At 44.1% G+C, this 20018-nt stretch overlaps 2 protein-coding genes across 4 annotated transcripts; both read right to left on the bottom strand.

The window, feature by feature from the left end:
- Nucleotides 1-618: 618 nt before the first annotated feature.
- On the bottom strand, nt 619-8872 carry LOC102112623 (N-ribosyldihydronicotinamide:quinone dehydrogenase 2). The gene is made up of 7 exons (XM_005525329.3): nt 8665-8872; nt 8319-8372; nt 6748-6912; nt 5725-5855; nt 4633-4746; nt 4159-4260; nt 619-3020 (listed from the first exon to the last, which is right to left on the bottom strand). Exons 1-7 carry the CDS (start codon nt 8687-8689, stop codon nt 2847-2849), a joined length of 765 nt encoding a protein of 254 aa, XP_005525386.3. The 5' UTR covers nt 8690-8872; the 3' UTR covers nt 619-2846.
- A 3698-nt stretch (nt 8873-12570) lies between these two features.
- NQO2 (N-ribosyldihydronicotinamide:quinone dehydrogenase 2) lies at nt 12571-19377 on the bottom strand. Of its 3 annotated transcripts, none has more exons than XM_088062917.1 (7): nt 19251-19377; nt 19066-19139; nt 17814-17978; nt 16791-16921; nt 15699-15812; nt 14268-14360; nt 12571-13393 (listed from the first exon to the last, which is right to left on the bottom strand). In XM_088062917.1, exons 2-7 carry the CDS (start codon nt 19070-19072, stop codon nt 13220-13222), a joined length of 684 nt encoding a protein of 227 aa, XP_087919043.1. In that variant the 5' UTR covers nt 19073-19139; nt 19251-19377; the 3' UTR covers nt 12571-13219. The 3 variants fall into 3 exon arrangements, with proteins under 3 accessions (XP_087919043.1, XP_087919048.1, XP_087919051.1); XM_088062922.1 differs by having other exon boundaries at nt 19066-19142; nt 19251-19290; XM_088062925.1 differs by having other exon boundaries at nt 19066-19118; nt 19251-19268.
- Between the last annotated feature and the right edge of the window lie 641 nt (nt 19378-20018).

The raw sequence follows: 20018 nt of genomic DNA, 5'->3' as shown, positions 1-20018 counted from the left end.
ATTTGTCAGCAAAATAAAGCAAATGTAAATATACACATGGAATCTCTGGTGGGCCGATTGTGCAGTTTTGATCTTCTTCTGCAATCCCAAACATGACAGAAATCTTTTGATAACATTTGACTTCTGAGTTGTTTTTTTTTTCTTTCTTTGGTCAGTTGGTGTAGTGTGCCAGTTGTGGGTGGGGAGACGAAAACTCCACAACTCGTGAGACAAAGCAGCCTCATTTATTATGCAGAGCTCACTTTTACAATAGATTCAAAACTCCTGGGCTTAGCTATTGGCTGGTATCTCTCTCCACCCACTCTCTCCACTCAGATCTCTGGCCAGTGATGTGCTTCTGAGCTTCAATGGAGCAGGCTGAGGGTCCCCTGTAACTTACCCAGGGACATGTTCAGTCATGAACCAGGCTAGAAGAATTGGATTTGTGTTATGGTCAGATTTACTTTGTCCAGGCCAGCTGTACTGTGACAATACTGTGACAAGTTGATTTGCCTGGTTTGGTTCTTCTGCTGTTCAGCTTTGCATCGTGTATGGGGCTGAAGGTGTGGTCTAAAGGAAGAGAGATGGCTGAATTTATAAGAATTGCTTGGTTAAAAAGGTGCCAGTCTCATTCAGTGGTGATTTGCCAACAAGCACTAGACAAAGAAAGAAATTGCCGTTTATTTGTGCTTAGAGGTCGTTGTTGCCAGTTATGACATTCCTTTGTAAAATGAATAGGGAAAATAAACTGATCCAGAAATGCAGTCTGAATTTACAGAGAAATGTCTTAATTCTGATTTGAGAAGAAGGAAAGGTCATCTTGAAATGGACAAAAAGATTGGTACATTTTTAGTACTTTACACAATAATGAATTTATCTGAGCAGAAGTCTTCAATTTTAGCATTAATGGGAATTTAATAAGCCTATTATTCTTTTAACTTAAACTGAACTTGCATTCATTTCAACCATTCACATACTTTGTACTAAAAATCTCAGCCAACTTATCAAAATTTAGTGCTACCTTATATGCGGGAGCTGGCATGTGTCTGCCAATAGTGTCAAGCACAGTATCCTCAACATACAGGTCAGTCTGGCATTTTTCATCTAATAGTTAACCCCACTAAGCTCTGCAATTGATCCAAAGCAGTAATGTTGGTTTGACATTGCAACTTCTGCTTTCACCTCAATTTCCTTCTTTCCTGAATAGTCTGTTAATTGAATACAGTGTATAGAAGGATCAGTTCTCTTTTATGCAATTTTAAAATTTGTCTTCAAATTTCTCTTGGTAGCTAAGTTGCTCTCCTTAAGTCTTTTAGGCATGAATCTGCTTTTCCCACAACTTAAGATATGTAACACTTTCCTCCTTATTCCCTTTCACTTTCCTTTTCCTATAACAGAGCTGTTGAGCCAAAGTAAAATTCCTGCTTCTGCAGCCTAAAGACTTTGGCTCACACACCCCACAGCAGACATCTGTGCCAGCTTCAGGCAGCTCTGCTTGCTGGGAAATGTCTCTGCTGGATGCAGCCCTCCATTTCATATGGGAGTAAGCAGTAACACGTGACCCTTTCCCTGTGGTGGCATTTCCCAGTCTGGTGTATCAGCTTACACTGAGCCTCCAGAGTCTGGGCTCAGAATGTTTATCATCCAGTTAGACCCTAAGGAACTGTAAGGCTGGGGTGTGACAAGACTGTGACAAAGCAGGTGTGGCAGATGTACAAGGGTCTAGGTGTCATTGACAGTGACTCAGGAGATGGGTACTTATTGAGGCCACATTCTTTTAAAATCAAAGTGCAAAGGCAGCAGTTAGGTGAGCTGGTCAAAGCAAGAAATTCAGCAACTAAGCAAGAAACCCAGCCCTTGTCATATGCACAAACATGGTTAACAACTCTAAAGCACAAAAATAATCCTGCTACAGTTCCAAGTAAAAATCTTGACTATTATTAGCCAGACAATTTATCTTTCCCATAGACCTTGACCCACAGACAGTGCACCTGCAGGTTTTTGGGTTAGTGCTCTGCCTCACCAACTGCTGGCATTGGAGATCTCCAAGGAAGCCCATTGGTGCTGATGCTGGAGAGGAAGCTAACACCCTCCAGACCCAAACACCAACACTGACTAGTGTGAGGGGGCAGGCAACAGATGGGGTTCCTTTTTCTCTCTACTTTTATTATGGGAAGCTGCATACTTTACAAATGGAAGTTGTAGTCTACAAAGGAAGGCAATTCATGCACGCGCCACTACATTCGTATTTATTTTTTCCCATTTCTGGTATCTGTCATAGCTTTAATATTGCTTTATAGATACCTGGAGAAGCCTAGGGCTGCCCACAAGGCTTTCCAGCTGTTTAAGACACTTTGCAACCATACATCCTTTTGCAACACTGCTCATGATGTGGTTTTATAGCTCCAAGGCACAAGTGTTGGAACTCTCACAACCAATGACAAGTGGCTTTTAAATGACAAGTTGGGTATGGGCACCATATTCCCTGGTAAAGGGAAAAAAGTGGCAACTGGTACAAACAGTGATAAAATTAACTTGGCCATGTACTTCACTGTTTGACAAGCAGCAATGGCATAATCTGCCATGAAATATCACACGTGTTCTCATCCACAAGGAGGCAGAATGACACCGTTCATGTGAGCAAGGAGAACAACGCAAAGAGTTTTGCACCCATCCTTGTGAAGGGAATCCCTTGGGAATCAGTGAAGATAAATGCTACGTTATAATAATCAGTGAAACTGCTAGATGTAGTATTCAAGATTCTTAAAATATATTTGAATTAAGAGATTAGAGTTCATGTATTTAGATAGAACACGAAAAAGAATTAAGGGAAAAAGCCCTTCTCTCTGTAGTCTCACACCTGAACACTACTTGAAATACCACTCAGGAGAACAGTCTATGGGTTCTTCCTTCCAAAGAGTCTTCAGACGCTGGGCCCAGGCAGTCAGCATCTCCTTCCTCTTCTCCTGGGAGACATTCTCTGGAGCATAACAGATGTGAGGTTCAAGGACTTTGAGACCACAGAAGTGCATGATTCCATGCTGGATGCAAAACAAAGAAAGAAATGCCTCAGGAAATATCTACTCTTTTACTTTCATTTCAAGCTCATGGAAGATTCAAAACTGTTCTGTTTCTTTAACTCAATATCAGCCAGGTTTTCTAAACCTGTGCATTTATCAGGAGCAGGAAAATAAATTGCAGAAATTCACTACCTATCCAGGCAGCCACCATTGAAGGCATTCAGCAGAATGGTATACAAGATACTGAAAGACAAGGGCAGCTTCATTTATTCTGCTCTGTGGAATTTATTTTTAACTGCTGTTAATCCCACAGAACTGTCCTCTTTGGCAGCTGTTCACTGTTTAGCTTGCAAGAATCACAGGTGGCCAAAAGTTCATTGTCCAGTTTGAAACTCCTCAGATTTTTCTCTAACTGCAGTGTTCCACATCTACTTCTAAGATGGGTTTTTTTTAACCCTTTACCTCTGGCTTAGCTAAATGTTTCTGCAGGAAGGCTATTGCCTTTGGAATCAGCTCAACTTGCCATTTTCCCTCTGTGTTTCTGAATTTAGAGTTGTTTTTTACGTTTTTGCCATGTTGACCTGTGAGCTCTTTAGCTGGACAGCTCCACAGGAGCAGGCAGCTGGTAACTGGGTATGGAGGAGACTGGAATTTTAGATCATTTGTTGTATTGTGTCAGGAAGAAGCTGGCAAAACTTACCACCTGTATTTCTCAAACCATGCTGGTACTTCTGATAAAAGAGTAGCAATTAGAAGAGGAATGCTTTTTGCATGTTGATTGTTACTGCTAGGGTAATATGTGGCTCCCCTCCTGCCCTGCATCCCACATGAATTGGGAAACCACAGGGAACAGCTCCTGCATAGCTGAGCTAAAGGAACTCCTGTAACAGCAGGGAAACTGGGAAGGCTGACAGTGTTAAGCTTTCTCTACATTCTGATCTGCAAGAAGGGGGACAAAACAACTTTAAATGTCAGTGGACTTTTAAAGTAGACCCAGGATTTTAGCTAACAGTTTACAACCTGCAGATCCTTGGAACTGACAACTTGATTATTAATTATTATGTTTCATATAGGAAAAAAACCCAATAAAACAATTGTTAAAAATAGCTGGGATAATAAAAAGTTATGTAAACAACAGCCAAATGTTCATATATTATACCTGCATGGGCCACAGGACATAGCGAATATCACCACCGATACCTTCTTTTGAATACATCTCTTTGCTTCCTCCCGTGGTGAAAGAAAACAGAGATAATTTGCCCTAGAATTAGGAAAGTAGTGGTTGATTAAGACATGTTTAAAGAAGAGTGCCTGAACGGTTCAAGAGATATTCAGGGAAACCTGGACAGCATGGATGTCTAGGGGAGAGGGTGACCTCTTCTTTCCCAGACCTTACATGAAGTGGCAGTTCTGAGGCGAAGATTGATGTCACACAATTAGAGAGTGGACTGGCTGTCTTTGTGAAGAGACAGGTTAAAGAAAAGGAATTATGTCTTGGGTGAAGCAGGGCTGACACACTACTTCAACACAGTGTAAAGTGAGACTCTGAACAACCACAATGGAAAAGAATGAACAAGGCCCCACAGAACATGGTGCAAGCCTTGACCTTAATAAAACAATTCCAAAAACATACCTGGAGCAAGCCACCATCGTAAGCCTTTGACAAATCATAAGCAAAGCCTTGGACCAAGACTCTGTCCATCCAGCCCTTCAGGATTGCAGGCATGTTGAACCAAAACAAGGGAAACTAGGCAAAGAGAGAATTACCTGGTCAGCACAGACAGTCTGGGCCACCTTTAGGCCTTGTTTACAGGACAAATCCAGTCCTCTGAACCTGCTCACATCCTGCATGTGCCTTCTGCCAGCTCTCTGTCAGGAGAGGCAGTAACTGTGCCTGGCAAAAGGAACTTGGGTGCTTTCTGTTTGTTGGAGCCTCAGAACCAGACCTGAGCATCTACAGCACACCAACCCCAGGGTGCATGTGAGGGCTTCCACCCAGACTAAAAGGTGGAATAGGATGAAGCAGGGGGGTGCCATTTAATTCAGGTTTAAGATTGTACAGAATCATGTCTCCTATGGCTGGAATGCAAAAGAATCTAGTATCTTATTAGCAGGATTGACATCTGGTGATCAGTTCTGATCTGACAGTCTGTTGACAAATGCCAGGGGATCTTAGGAAAGACTTATTTTCAAAGCCTGCTGAAATCATGCCATCAAGCCATGTCTAAGGCCAACAAGGACACAAAGAAATGTAAGATTACTATTTCTCTTTACAGTTCTTTGGGATTTGTAGACATTGGGAACAGAACTGGCACAGTGGAGAATAGAAATGGGCTGTAAAAATCCATTAGCAATTCCCAATAGTGCTTGTGCAACTCAGCAACAAATGAGATCAGCCTTCTTGGGAAAGCCCAATTCCCTGACTTTGCTGGCTTCCCCCAGCTCCTCACCCAAAAAATAATCCTTGCTCTGCTTTCTGTCAGCCTGCCTGACATCCATGGTCACGTATGTCTTTGTGTATCCAGACAGGAAGTTTGGCCCAGTGTTGGGGAGTCCTTGGGGTTGCTGTTGTTTCAGCCTGCATCATGGTACTACTCAGTTTCTGGATTTGCTGTAATAATGACGCAGGTAATTGTGCTGCTGATTAATCCTGTAGTATTTCCTGTACCACTACCTAGAGATAAAGTGAACTTTATCACAACTGAATTCTGTTTAAAATAATGACCTGAAAAATCAGCAAGTCTGCTTCCTGCACCTTCTTCTGCTCTTCAACCAGGTCTTTGGACAAACCTCCTCTCTTGTAAGCTTCCCAGGTTTCCACACCATAATTGAAGGCTTCTGAGTTGTGCAGGTGACCTGTGGGTAGAAGTGAACAGTCATTCCTTGCCCCGTGTCCAGTATCAGCACCAGGTAAGAGTGGATGCAGGTTGCCATTTCCAGTTCTAAACTGAGTTACCGTGTTCCATTCTTCCTATTTTCTCGTCTTTGTTGAATATTCAGCATCATCACAGCTGATTTTAAAATTCTGCAATTTTAAAATGGAGAGGAATGTAGAATCTCAAAGTTCTAAAGCTTCACCTTCCTGTGGCAGCACAGCAAGTGCAGTATGAGCACCTCAGCTTGCCTTGGGACTCTGGGGATGCAGGTGGGTGATTTAAGAGAAAGCTGTTAATTGTTCTGCCTCCGCTTTTGGGTTTACTGAGACCATCATGCGCTTGTAAACACGATGGAGCTGCTCTGCAGCCTCTGTAACTGGGAAATTCACCAAGGGATGGGGAACCAGTACTGGCCAGCTCTACTGATTCCACTAGCAGATCACGGGTCTCTGGCAGAAGACAGGGGCAGTTGTAGCCTTGGGAACTAAACTGTAGCAAATCCCAGAATGGGATCTGAAGGCATTTCCTCCCCATGAGGAATGGACTTTAGAGGCTGATTATGGACACGTGCTAATGTGTTTTTTCCTGTCAGTAATCTCACTGTGATGCAAAGTTCATGTACAGGAGTGCACTTTAAGAAATGCAGATGTCTGTTCACAAATAGGTTTCTTATTAATGAAATAAGTTTCTTATTAATCTCTTCATGATCTGAGGGCTGGAACACCTCTCCTACCAAGACAGACTGAGAGTTGCTGACTTGTTCAGCAAGGGGAAGATTTCAGGGAGACTCTTTTCAACCTTCTGATATCTGGTGGGGGGGTGGCCTTACAAGTCCCTGGTTTTTGAAAAAGGTGTCTTTTGGCTGTTCTCACCAACAATGTCATTTCTTGTTGCTCTGGGCTCAAACTGCATGGCGTATAAATCCGACACGGTGACGCTGCAGCCCTGCTTGGTCAGTTCTTCCACAGCAATCTTCAGCAAAGATCCATTGAAGGACTTGGGCTCTTGATGTGCATAGACTATGAGGACTCTTTTCCCTGGAGGCAGGAAGAAAACCAGGAGACCATTTGGAATCTAGGAGGCAGATGCAGAACAGTTTGTAGAGCTGGGGCTTGTTCCTTGCTTTTTCTATAGTGTCTTTTCCCAAGGGCACAAAAGCAGTGAAAGCAGAGTGGCAGTGGCAGCATTTGACTCCTGCTCAGCAGCAGGGAGTGACTCCTGAGGCACCGATTGCTTCATGTGCCCAGCCCAGCAATTCTGTGCTACACTGGGCTTTCCTAGGTGGAACTCAGTGGATGAGGGGGTTGTTCCATAGCAGGTCACACTGCCCTAGGTCAGCAAACCCAGCCCCTTCTCTTGAGACAACATTTCTGTTGGCCTGATTCCACTACCACCCAAAAAGCAGTGCCAGCTTAGATTGCCCCAAAATGTCATGGAAACAACTTCTGAAAGGTCAGAACACCTTCCTTCTGCAGTGGGGGATACCCTCCTGATCTTTCATTTCAGCACTCAGCAAGTTACAGCACTGGGGTAGACATTTAAGATGCTCCTATCCCACTTCATCACCATCACAGTGACTTCTGCAGAGAGCAACAGGAGTTTTTTTTCAGAGATTAGATTGTCTTGTGTATCTCAAACTGCTGTCGAAGTGGATTCACAGTAAGCTGAGTGGCCAAGCAGGTGTGTAGGGATGGAACATCTTAGAGGCATGTAACAAGGCTCAGCCTATAGAGCTCCATGGTATGCTCAAAGTTTTATTAAGCATAGGCCCTACCATTCTAATAACTTTCTTAAAAACCATTCATCAGTGAAAAAAAATGTAGGATTTTGTATGGGGTTGTAGTTGTTTATAGATAACCAGAGAGGGAAATGTACAGAGATTATTGAAAATGGCTAGATCTGCAAAGCATGCAGCTCTTGCTTCCTGACTGCCAACATAAAAGTTCAGGCATCTTCTGAACTCAGTTTCTCTGCGACACAGCTTCTAGATGTGGGTAAACAGTGTCTATGAAACAAGAGCTAGGTAAAAAAGACTATTAAAATTTGCAGGTCAAGTGAGTGCTATCATAAATTAAATGTGTATATAAAGTCTTTAAATCCCTGCTCCATACCTTACTCTGGAATTTCAGGAGCAGTTATGACTTTGCTGTTCCTGCTAGATCTCATCCTACGAAGCTCAGTGAGTGGACGTATCACATGCTCCAAAAGGTGCTCAGTTTGATTCTGCAAAAATGCTGATTTGTTTCCATTTTTTGGATCTGAGGGCACCTGGGCACAGGGTTTGGAGAGACTGGAGTTTTCCAAGGCACCACTTACTGAGGTAATTTCGGTCGTTTGGAAAACCAAGACCTCAGTGTGCCAACTAAACCCAGCAGAGAGTCCCCATCCCTGAGGTGCCCAGCGCCCTGGAGCAAGCAGCATTTTCAGCCGCATTTGCTCTTACCTGCCATCGTTGGGGAGAGCTGGGGCGCTTCTCTCTTGATAATCTTGGTGGTGCCTGAGGATTCAAGTGAGAGATTTGCTGGTGAGAAACACCAGGAACAGGAGCGAGGAGAATCGCTGTTTCAGTGGGAAATGTGCCGTAGTGTGAGCACCGGCCAAGCGCGACCCAGCGGAGCGGGAGGGAAGCCCTCGGCTCTCGGCCCGGCCCTGGAGCAGGAATTCTCCTCCGGCCGCCTGGGCCCGGGGCTGCGCCGGGCGCATCGCGCCGCTCCCGGTCCCGTGCCGCCCTCTGGAAAGCGGCTTCGGAACAGCCCCCGGCGCTCCGGCCCCAGCCGGGCTGCCCTTACCTGCTGCTCGGGGTCCGGAGCACATCCGAGGCCGGGAGCCTTCCCGGCGGCCCCGCTACCCGGCCGCCCGCCCCGGGCCCTGGGGCAGCGCCAGCGCAGGGCGGGATTGGGATCGGCGCCGCCCGCGGCTCCGGGAGCACGCCCCCGCCGCTGTGACAAAATGTGACACCTACATCATCCCTGGAAATTATGTTTATTCTGAGTCTCTGCTCTTCTTCAAGTACAGAGCTCGTCCTTCATTTCTCCCAGCAACGCAGTATGTGAGCTCCTAAACCATGCATCTACCCTTCTCCGCTCTGCCAGGGGTGGCACTGTCTGCTTTGTGCCTTGTGCTGCTGGCCCACCCGTGCATCTGCCGGGAGCAGGGGACTCCTCCCTTCCTGAAAAGCTGTCTCTTGGGAAAGACAGGTGGGACACAGAAGGATGCAGGCGGATGGGGGTTTGGAGAGATAGGAAGGACAGCCTTGGTGATCACTTTCAAGGTGAAGTTTTCTCCCTGCGTATCAAAACTGCCATGTGTTGGACAAACTGAATAAACAGCTCCTTCCTAAGATTTTCCATAAAAAACCCTCCAAAAAACCAAAAAAAACCAAAACCAAACCAACAAACAAACAAAAAGGCTGACAGTGGAATTAGTGGAACTGATGCAGGACCATCACATTTGTGTTTTCCATCGATTCTGGATCAGCTGGTATTGAGACAGAACAGCAGGTTAATGCTCTGACCGTTCCCAATTCAAGGGCTGATCACACCTACTGTAAATAGGAGACTCGGGACAAAATACTGAATTGCCACACTGAGCTCACTGTAGTTTGCATGCAGCAATTTTGTGTCCATCCACACTGTGAGGTATCACAAGGAGAGCATTATTGAACCTTCAGTCCAGAGAGTCTGGGGCATTTGTCAGCAAAATAAAGCAAATGTAAATATACACATGGAATCTCTGGTGGGCCGATTGTGCAGTTTTGATCTTCTTCTGCAATTCCAAACACTACAGGAATCTTTTGATAACGTTTGACTTCTGATCTTTCTTTTGGTTTTGCTTTTCTAATTTTAAGCTTTGCATTATTTATAGGGCTGAAGGCAGGAAGAGAGATGGCTGAATTTATAAAAATTACTTGGTTTGAATGGTTTAAGTCTCATTCAGTGTGTTTTTGCCAGCATGTACTAGGCAAGGAAAGGGAGATATTGGCATCTATTTGCACGTGATTAGAGGTCACACCTTTGACATGTAGCTGGTTTTTCTTTGCCAGCAGGATGAAAACTACTGTATGTGAAATTTGCAGGTGTCATTGCACCACTGGAAAAATTATAGGGACTGGTGAATAAAAAGCATTAAATCTCCACAGTACTAGACCTAGGCTACCTGGAATGGTTACCTCATTCCTTAATCTTAAAAATCCAATCACAGTAAGTTTGTGCCATAATGGGAAGGTGACTTTGTATCTGTTTTCCTGGTATTAACTTTAAGGGCTATGTTGTAGTAGCAAGCTTTGCCACAAAGATTTAATTTTTAAGTCTCCTTCCTCTCCTCCTGTAGTTTGCTGCCAGGTATCTCTGTAGAGACTTTTCCCTTTCCGTTTCTCTGATGAATTGCAAGTTCTGTAGGGACCTGAGCATAATCATTCTCTATCTGTCCCTGGCTTTACACTTTGCTTGGCCCAGAAAGGATGAGTCTTCTCTCACACAGGAGGTTTCCAGCTCTGGAGATAACTCAGTGCTGGAATGCTCATTCGGGGCTCTATACCCTGTCCAGAACTCTGGGGAGGGGGATCATTGGTGGGCAAAAGTCTAAGGAAATACTTTATCTATAATCTTTCTGTAATCTACCTTATAATCTAAAAGTAAAGCATTATCTTGTCTGATTGATCCCCCTCCTATCCAGCAACCATGAAGATATGCTGTAGAGCTGATTTTAGAGAAAGAAGTTGTGATCTTAGCTAGTTTTGCATCATCTGTGCACCAAAATTCATACTGTATTTCTCTTAGCCCTCAGAGGGCTGAGAGCAACTGCAGCAATCAACAGCGTTGATGTTTGTGGAGAAGGGCTGTATCCCCCCTGGGGAGTGTGAATGCAGAATAGAAGGCTCCAAGGGCCTTGAGAACCACTGTAGTTGGTGACTGATGGCAGCCACAGATTTTCACTGTAGTTAAGTTCAAAAGACCACTACATGACATTTCCCATAGATGCTGAGCTGTGGCCTAGCAACAGATGGCAGCACTACAAGGGTGTATGTGTAGACTACATTGAGGAGATTTAATTTTCTCTTTGATTCTTATTAAATGCCAGTGAAGAACCACCTCTGTAGTGTCTCACTGGGGTACAACTGTATTTGCAGTTTTGGCAATCTGTTATGTGGACAAGCTGGTTAGGTCTTGGTTTATTCTCTCTGTTGGCTGTCAACAAAATGCTTTTTCATTTCATCAAGGGCAATTCAGAAACAGCTATGGGGTATTTTGGCTTCACAGTCCTAGGGAAGAAGCTGTTATTTTTGTCTCCTTCCTGAGTTTTTCAAACAGATCAGAATTCCCGTGTATTCAAGCTGCATGAAACTAAGCACTTCAATACTCTTAGAATGATGAGACAATTATCCAGCACTGACTTGAGCGTAGCATCAGCTTAAACTCTTTGTACCTCTTCTGTAGAATATAGCCTCTTTAGGCTTTAAGTTATCTAATAATACAGTAGGATTTTTCTTTAAAAAAAAAAGAAGGAGAAGAAATGGTACTTGCAGTGTGCATGGTATTAGTTACTGCCTGTTTCTCTCTTCAGCACAAACTTTTGATAAATTGTCTATTACAAAGTATGTTCCTCTGCAAGCAGGCAGCTCACCTCAGTGATGTTGCTTCAGGAACCCAATATTAAACCACAGAATGAATTACACCTGGCTTTAAATGTCAGGTTTTTTGAAACCTAGATTAAAGGCACCTTACTGCAGAACATCAGTCTTGGTTTCTCTAGGCTATGAAGCTTCTTGGTAACATAGTTCAGATGGGTATCTGTTTTCCTCTGTTGTTCTGCAGTTGCAAGCATGTTTGGCCTGCCATATCAGAACATCAAATAAAAGAAATACAGTTATGATTTCTGGAAAAAATTGTCAGAGAAAAAGATCAGAGCATTGCCTAGACATCTGTGGGAGAGGAGGACCACCAGCAACAAAAAACAAATCCCCAGACTAAACAGAAGTGGAAAGCATAGTCCTTTATACCCTTCTTCCCAGCCTGAAGTGCATCTACAGGTTACCTAATTCTAGTTCAATTCTCATGAAATCAATGCTGGTTTGGCAGGGTGACACTTGACTTTTAGCATAGTGTGATTTAGAAGGACAATTATTCTTTAGCTCAAAATGGCTGTAACGTTTCCAGTGCTGCTAAGAAAGTAATACTGCCACTTCTTTTCTCTCTCCTTACTAACCACAGATCAGTCTCTGCTGGTTTTCTATGTGGTAATATTCTCCTGAGTTTTGGAAAGACATGTGTAAGAACACATGTGCAGTCCAGCAGAGTGCCCTGTGTATAATGCACTGGAAGCACATCAGGACAAAGACAATACCTCTTGGCTCAGCACCCACTGTGACTGCACAGTTGATGGCTTCCAAGGCATTGCAACAGCAGGACCCTTGTGGAACCTGGAAACTTTGGCTTATATGCCCCACAGCAGCCATCTGCAACAGCTTGGGGCAGCTCTGCTTCCTGGGTAATGTCTCTGCTAGACGTGCCCCTTCGCTTCATCCAGGAGCAAACTTGAACATATGGCTGGTGTGAGAAGGCAGGAAAAAAGCAGGATTCCATTTTGTCTCTATAAAGGGTAATCAAAGTAGGGAAGTCCCTTTGATTTTAGGAAACTGCATACTTTACAAATGGAAGTTGTAGTCTACAAAGGAAGGCAATTCATGCACATACCAATATACGAAATTTGCATTTATTTTTTCCCTTTTCTGGTATCTGTTATGGCTTTAACATTGCTTTGTAAATATGTCTGAAAGCCTAGGGCTGCCCACAAGGCTTTCCAGCTGTTTAAGACACTTTGCAACTGTATTCATGATGTGTTTTTTGCATTTTTTGCAACACTGCTCATGATGTGGTTTTATAGCTCCAAGGCACAAGTGTTGGAACTCTCACAACCAATGACAAGTGGCTTTTAAATGACAAGTTGGGTATGGGCACCATATTCCCTGGTAAAGGGAAAAAAGTGGCAACTGGTACAAACAGTGATAAAATTAACTTGGCCATGTACTTCACTGTTTGACAAGCAGCAATGGCATAATCTGCCATGAAATATCACACGTGTTCTCATCCACAAGGAGGCAGAATGACACCGTTCATGTGAGCAAGGAGAACAACGCAAAGAGTTTTGCACCCATCCTTGAAGGGAATCCCTTGGGAATCAGTGAAGATAAATGCTACGTTATAATAATCAGTGAAACTGCTAGATGTAGTATTCAAGATTCTTAAAATATATTTGAATTAAGAGATTAGAGTTCATGTATTTAGATAGAACACGAAAAAGAATTAAGGGAAAAAGCCCTTCTCTCTGTAGTCTCACACCTGAACACTACTTGAAATACCACTCAGGAGAACAGTCTATGGGTTCTTCCTTCCAAAGAGTCTTCAGACGCTGGGCCCAGGCAGTCAGCATCTCCTCCCTCTTCTCCTCAGAGACATTCTCTGGAGCATAACAGATGTGAGGTTCAAGGACTTTGACACCACAGAAGTGCATGATTCCATGCTGGATGCAAAACAAAGAAAGAAATGCCTCAGGAAATATCTACTCTTTCATTTGAAGCTCGTGGAAGATTCAAATCTGCTCTGTTTGTCTGATCCAATATCAGCCAGGTTTTCTAAACCTGTGCATTTATCAGGAGAAGGGGAGTAAACTATTGTTAAACACACAGAACTGTCCTCTTTGGATGATGTATGCTGTTAAATTTGCAAAGATAAGGGACAGCCTAAAGTTCATTGACTTGAACCCCCTTGGTTGAACTTGGTTGAACCCCCTCAGATTGTTCCTGAACTGCAGTGTTTCACATCTACTTCCATGTTAGCTTATCGGATTTTTGGTTTGTTTTGGTTTTTAAGCTTTTGCCTCTGGCTTAGCCATATGATCCTGCATGAAGGCTAGTGCCTGTGGGAGTTCAGCTTGCCATATTCCGTCTGTGTGTTTCTGAATTTTGAGATGTGGTCCATGTTTTCATCACATTTACGTGTGAGCTGTGGACAGCTCCTCAGGGGTAAGGAGCTGGTAAAGCTAGTGACTGCAGCGGGGAGGAGACCATGCATCCTACATGATTTGGGTAACCACGGGGAACAGTAATCCTGCATGCTGGAATCTTGTAACACCAGAGACATGGAAAAGCTGACAGCAGAAGCTTTCCCCAGATTGCAAGCTGGAGGAAGAGGAACAAAACAACTTTAAAACTCTGTAGACTTTTGAAGTGATCTCAGGATTTTAGAGCCCAGTTTATAACCTGCAGATGCTTGGAGCAGGCAACTCAATTATTTTCTATTATGTTTTGTATAAAATAATCAATAAAACAATTGTTAATAAATAGCTGGAATAGTAAAATTAAAGCAAACAGTAACCAAATATTCATATATGATACCTGCATGGGCCATAGCAGATAGCGAATATCACCTCTGATTGCATACTTCTCTTTGCTTCCTCCCGTGGTGAAAGAAAACAAGGATAATTTGTCCTAGAATTAGGAAAGTGGTGCTTGAGTTAGACATGTTTAAAGAAGGGTGACTGAATAGTTCAAAAGATATTTGGGTGAACCTGGACAGCATGAATTTCTAGAGGAGGGGGTGTCCCCTTCTTTCCCAGATGTTCCACGGATTAGCAGTTCTGAGGCAAAGATTGATATTATGCAATTACATCAATGGACTGAGTGTCTGGGCTTTGGGCAGAGATGGGTTGAAAAGAAAACAAATTATGTGTCTGACATCCTTGTGTGAAGGAGGACTGATCCTTGTTCTGCCTTATGCAACATTCGGAAAACTGTGGCTGGAAAGCCCCCTGTTACTGCGAGTATCTTAATTCTTGTCCTCTCTGACTGCAGAATTTTTTTGCTAAAGTCCTGCTTCAAACTCAGGCTTGCTTAACCACCATGCTTCTTCTGCTTCTGTGACTATGGTATTAGCCATATGCTCAGTTTCACTCATCTCAGTTTTAGCTTCTGTAATCGAACTAGTATTTTTCCAGTGCAGTATTCCAAATGTCTTGAGCATATGCAGCTCCATATGCAGCTGTGATCACTGGGGACTATACCTATTTATGGCAGTGAGGCAGCCAGTTCTGAAATTTAAAGAAACTGAAACGTTTGAAATTGTTAAGAACATCAGAACTAACAGAGATTAACATGCAGTGAAAGAAATATGGAACTATATTTTTTGATGCTGCATTTGTTACCAAATAAGATCTATCAGAGACAGTGGGCCAGAATTTTCTAGGTATATTCCCAATGCTGTAGAGAATTAAAAATGTATGAATTGACATTAAAAGATACTGCTGTTACTAAATTAAAAGCTACAGAGGGGAAAAGGTTCAAAGTAGATAGTTGTGACAGAGGCTCATACTCTGAGTATTTCAGATTTCTGATTACGTTTCATAGTTCAACCTTTGACGCCTAATCCCAGAACAGGACTTTGACATCTAGTGTGTCAGCCATTACAGATAAGAGCAGTCCTATGGTGGTGGGAAGACTGTAGTTAAATGAAATGGATTATTTTAAACTGTTTGCAAGCCGTATGCTACCTCAGTGCACTCTGATACTAATAGATGATAAAGCCCACATAGTAGGCCAAGGAAAATCTCTAGGAGACCATTAAAATATTTAAGAAATGCTGCAGTCTCCTTAATTTCCTACATTCCAGACAGTGGGAACAACCCAGAAAATCACTCAACATGTTACCAAAGCATTATTTCAGAGCAGTGTAAAGTGAGACTCTGAACAACCACAATGGAAAAGAATGAACAAGGCCCCACAGAATATGGTGCAAGCCTTGACCTTAATAAAACAATTCCAAAAACATACCTGGAGCAAGCCACCATCGTAAGCCTTTGACAAATCATAAGCAAAGCCTTGGACCAAGACTCTGTCCATCCAGCCCTTCAGGATTGCAGGCATGTTGAACCAAAACAAGGGAAACTAGGCAAAGAGAGAATTACCTGGTCAGCACAGACAGTCCGGGCCACCTTTAGGCCTGGTTTACAGGACAAATCCTGTCCTCTGAACCTGCTCACATCCTGCATGTGCCTTCTGCCAGCTCTCTGTCAGGAGAGGCAGTAACTGTGCCTGGCAAAAGGAACTTGGGTGCTTTCTGTTTGTTGGAGCCTCAGAACCAGACCTGAGCATCTACAGCACACCAACCCCAGGGTGCATGTGAGGGCTTCCACCCAGACTAAAAGGTGGAATAGGATGAAGCAGGAGGGTGCCATTTAATTCAGGTTTAAGATTGTACAGAATCATGTCTCCTATGGCTGGAATGCAAAAGAATCTAGTATCTTATTAGCAGGATTGACATCTGGTGATCAGTTCTGATCTGACAGTCTGTTGACAAATGCCAGGGGATCTTAGGAAAGACTTATTTTCAAAGCCTGCTGAAATCATGCCATCAAGCCATGTCTAAGGCCAACAAGGACACAAAGAAATGTAAGATTACTATTTCTCTTTACAGTTCTTTGGGATTTGTAGACATTGGGAACAGAACTGGCACAGTGGAGAATAGAAATGGGCTGTAAAAATCCATTAGCAATTCCCAATAGTGCTTGTGCAACTCAGCAACAAATGAGATCAGCCTTCTTGGGAAAGCCCAATTCCCTGACTTTGCTGGCTTCCCCCAGCTCCTCACCCAAAAAATAATCCTTGCTCTGCTTTCTGTCAGCCTGCCTGACATCCATGGTCACGTATGTCTTTGTGTATCCAGACAGGAAGTTTGGCCCAGTGTTGGGGAGTCCTTGGGGTTGCTGTTGTTTCAGCCTGCATCATGGTACTACTCAGTTTCTGGATTTGCTGTAATAATGACGCAGGTAATTGTGCTGCTGATTAATCCTGTAGTATTTCCTGTACCACTACCTAGAGATAAAGTGAACTTTATCACAACTGAATTCTGTTTAAAATAATGACCTGAAAAATCAGCAAGTCTGCTTCCTGCACCTTCTTCTGCTCTTCAACCAGGTCTTTGGACAAACCTCCTCTCTTGTAAGCTTCCCAGGTTTCCACACCATAATTGAAGGCTTCTGAGTTGTGCAGGTGACCTGTGGGTAGAAGTGAACAGTCATTCCTTGCCCCGTGTCCAGTATCAGCACCAGGTAAGAGTGGATGCAGGTTGCCATTTCCAGTTCTAAACTGAGTTACCGTGTTCCATTCTTCCTATTTTCTCGTCTTTGTTGAATATTCAGCATCATCACAGCTGATTTTAAAATTCTCCAATTTTAAAATGGAGAGGAATGTAGAATCTCAAAGTTCTAAAGCTTCACCTTCCTGTGGCAGCACAGCAAGTGCAGTATGAGCACCTCAGCTTGCCTTGGGACTCTGGGGATGCAGGTGGGTGATTTAAGAGAAAGCTGTTAATTGTTCTGCCTCTGCTTTCGGGTTTACTGAGACCATCATGCGCTTGTAAACACGATGGAGCTGCTCTGCAGCCTCTGTAACTGGGAAATTCACCAAGGGATGGGGAACCAGTACTGGCCAGCTCTACTGATTCCACTAGCAGATCACCGGTCTCTAGCAGAAGACAGGGGCAGTTGTAGCCTTGGGAACTAAACTGTAGCAAATCCCAGAATGGGATCTGAAGGCATTTCCTCCCCATGAGGAATGGACTTTAGAGGCTGATTATGGACACGTGCTAATGTGTTTTTTCCTGTCAGTAATCTCACTGTGATGCAAAGTTCATGTACAGGAGTGCACTTTAAGAAATGCAGATGTCTGTTCACAAATAGGTTTCTTATTAATGAAATAAGTTTCTTATTAATCTCTTCATGATCTGAGGGCTGGAACACCTCTCCTACCAAGACAGACTGAGAGTTGCTGACTTGTTCAGCAAGGGGAAGATTTCAGGGAGACTCTTTTCAACCTTCTGATATCTGGTGGGGGGGTGGCCTTACAAGTCCCTGGTTTTTGAAAAAGGTGTCTTTTGGCTGTTCTCACCAACAATGTCATTTCTTGTTGCTCTGGGCTCAAACTGCATGGCGTATAAATCCGACACGGTGACGCTGCAGCCCTGCTTGGTCAGTTCTTCCACAGCAATCTTCAGCAAAGATCCATTGAAGGACTTGGGCTCTTGATGTGCATAGACTATCAGGACTCTTTTCCCTGGAGGCAGGAAGAAAACCAGGAGACCATTTGGAATCTAGGAGGCAGATGCAGAACAGTTTGTAGAGCTGGGGCTTGTTCCTTGCTTTTTCTATAGTGTCTTTTCCCAAGGGCACAAAAGCAGTGAAAGCAGAGTGGCAGTGGCAGCATTTGACTCCTGCTCAGCAGCAGGGAGTGACTCCTGAGGCACTGATTGCTTCATGTGCCCAGCCCAGCAATTCTGTGCTACACTGGGCTTTCCTAGGTGGAACTCAGTGGATGAGGGGGTTGTTCCATAGCAGGTCACACTGCCCTAGGTCAGCAAACCCAGCCCCTTCTCTTGAGACAACAAGGAAAGAGGAGATATTTTGCATGCAGTAGGAGTTGTTTATAGATAACCAGAGAGCAAAATTTATATGGATTATTGAATATGAAAGGGTCTGAAAAGCATGCAGCTCCTAGTTCCTGTCTGCAAAGACAAAAATTCAGGCAGCTCCTGAGTTCAGTTTCTCTGGAACAAAGCTTCAGCCCAGAGCAACACCTGCTGAGTGAAAGGAAAATGTATGGTGTCAGAGATAACTAGTAGAAGACTAGCTGAATATTTGATGAAACAACATCTCATTTTTAACCTAAATGATTTGGGGTAATTACTTCACCAGGGTGTACAGTGTCCATGAAACAAGAACTATGCAAAAAATAGAATTAAAACTTGTGGGTCAAATGCTATCATAAATTCAACATGTGTACAAACTTTTAAAACCCCAGAATACATGTTATTCTGTAATATAAGAAGCAGTTGCCTCTTGCTCTTCCTGCCAGCTCCCAGCAACCAGGGAGCTGTAGGGAGTGCCTGGAGATGGACAATTTCCCCAGGGTGCTCAGTTTGATTCTGCAAAAATGCTGATTTGTTTCCATTTTGGTGGAGCTGAGGGCACTTGGACACAGGGTTTGGAGAGACTGGAGTTTTCCAAGGCACCACTTACTGAGGTAATTTCGGTCGTTTGGAAAACCAAGACCTCAGTGTGCCAACTAAACCCAGCAGAGTCCCCATCCCTGAGGTGCCCAGCGCCCTGGAGCAAGCAGCACTTTCAGCCGCATTTGCTCTTACCTGCCATCGTTGGGGAGAGCTGGGGCGCTTCTCTCTTGATACTCTGGTGGTGCCTGAGGACTCAAGCGAGAGATCTGCTGGTGAGAAACACAAGGAACAGGAGCGAGGAGAATCCCCGGGTGCATCGCGCTGCCCTCTGGAAAGTGGCCCCAGAACGTGCCTGGCCCCAGCCGGGCTGCCCTTACCTGCTGCTCGGGGCCCGGCGCACACCTGCGGCGGGGCTGGGAGCCGCCCTTCATAAAATCACGGAAAATCCGGAGCTGGAAGAGATCCATAAGGATCACCGAGTCCAACTCTTGCTGGCCGCCCGGCCGGGCTGGTCCTGGGGCACGGCCAGAGCTGGGAGGAATCAGGATCGGCGTCGCCCGCAGCCACGGCTCCAGCTTTTTTTCCCTCTGCATCTGGTTTCATCCGGTACCCCACAGCTGTAATTCTTGTACTGTGGGTGGCAGTGAAGAATCAGTGCGTGCTCTTCCCCCGTCCGCTGGTGATTTTGTGGACTTGCAGCCTGTGCCGGGTGAATTGCCTCTTTCCTGGAATGTTCTTCGGGGGTGATCTCTGTTCAGAAACTGCTCTGTGCTTTCAGTCCTCTCTAGTGCTCTTCTCTGCCTCTTTCCAGTTTTGCTGTATCGTTTCTTTAAGCAAGGGAACCAGCTCTACACATAGCTTTCACACTGTGGACCTGCCTTGGATCTACCCAGTAGTCTGATTTTCTGTTCTGTGGTCCCACTAATTCCTGATGTAAAATTTGTGCTTTTTTGACCACTATGGGGTGCTGAGCTGATGACTGTCTGGAATTATCTGTCATAATAAGAAGATTTTATTCCTTGGTGATGATAGCTCAAAGCCCTTTATTTTAAAAGTGATGCAAATCTGGTTGGTTTGTCTCCCATAGGCATGTCTTAAGGCTCACAGAGACTAAAAACAACTTTCACTTGTTTAACCTCCTGAGC

Source organism: Pseudopodoces humilis, chromosome 1 (genome assembly GCF_049639895.1).
Source record: "Pseudopodoces humilis isolate 2021_Gansu_Grassland_sample_001 chromosome 1, ASM4963989v1, whole genome shotgun sequence".
NCBI classification, from domain to species: domain Eukaryota; kingdom Metazoa; phylum Chordata; class Aves; order Passeriformes; family Paridae; genus Pseudopodoces; species Pseudopodoces humilis.
The sequence above is the reverse complement of the archived record's forward strand: the minus strand, read 5'-3'. Positions and strand labels throughout refer to the sequence as shown.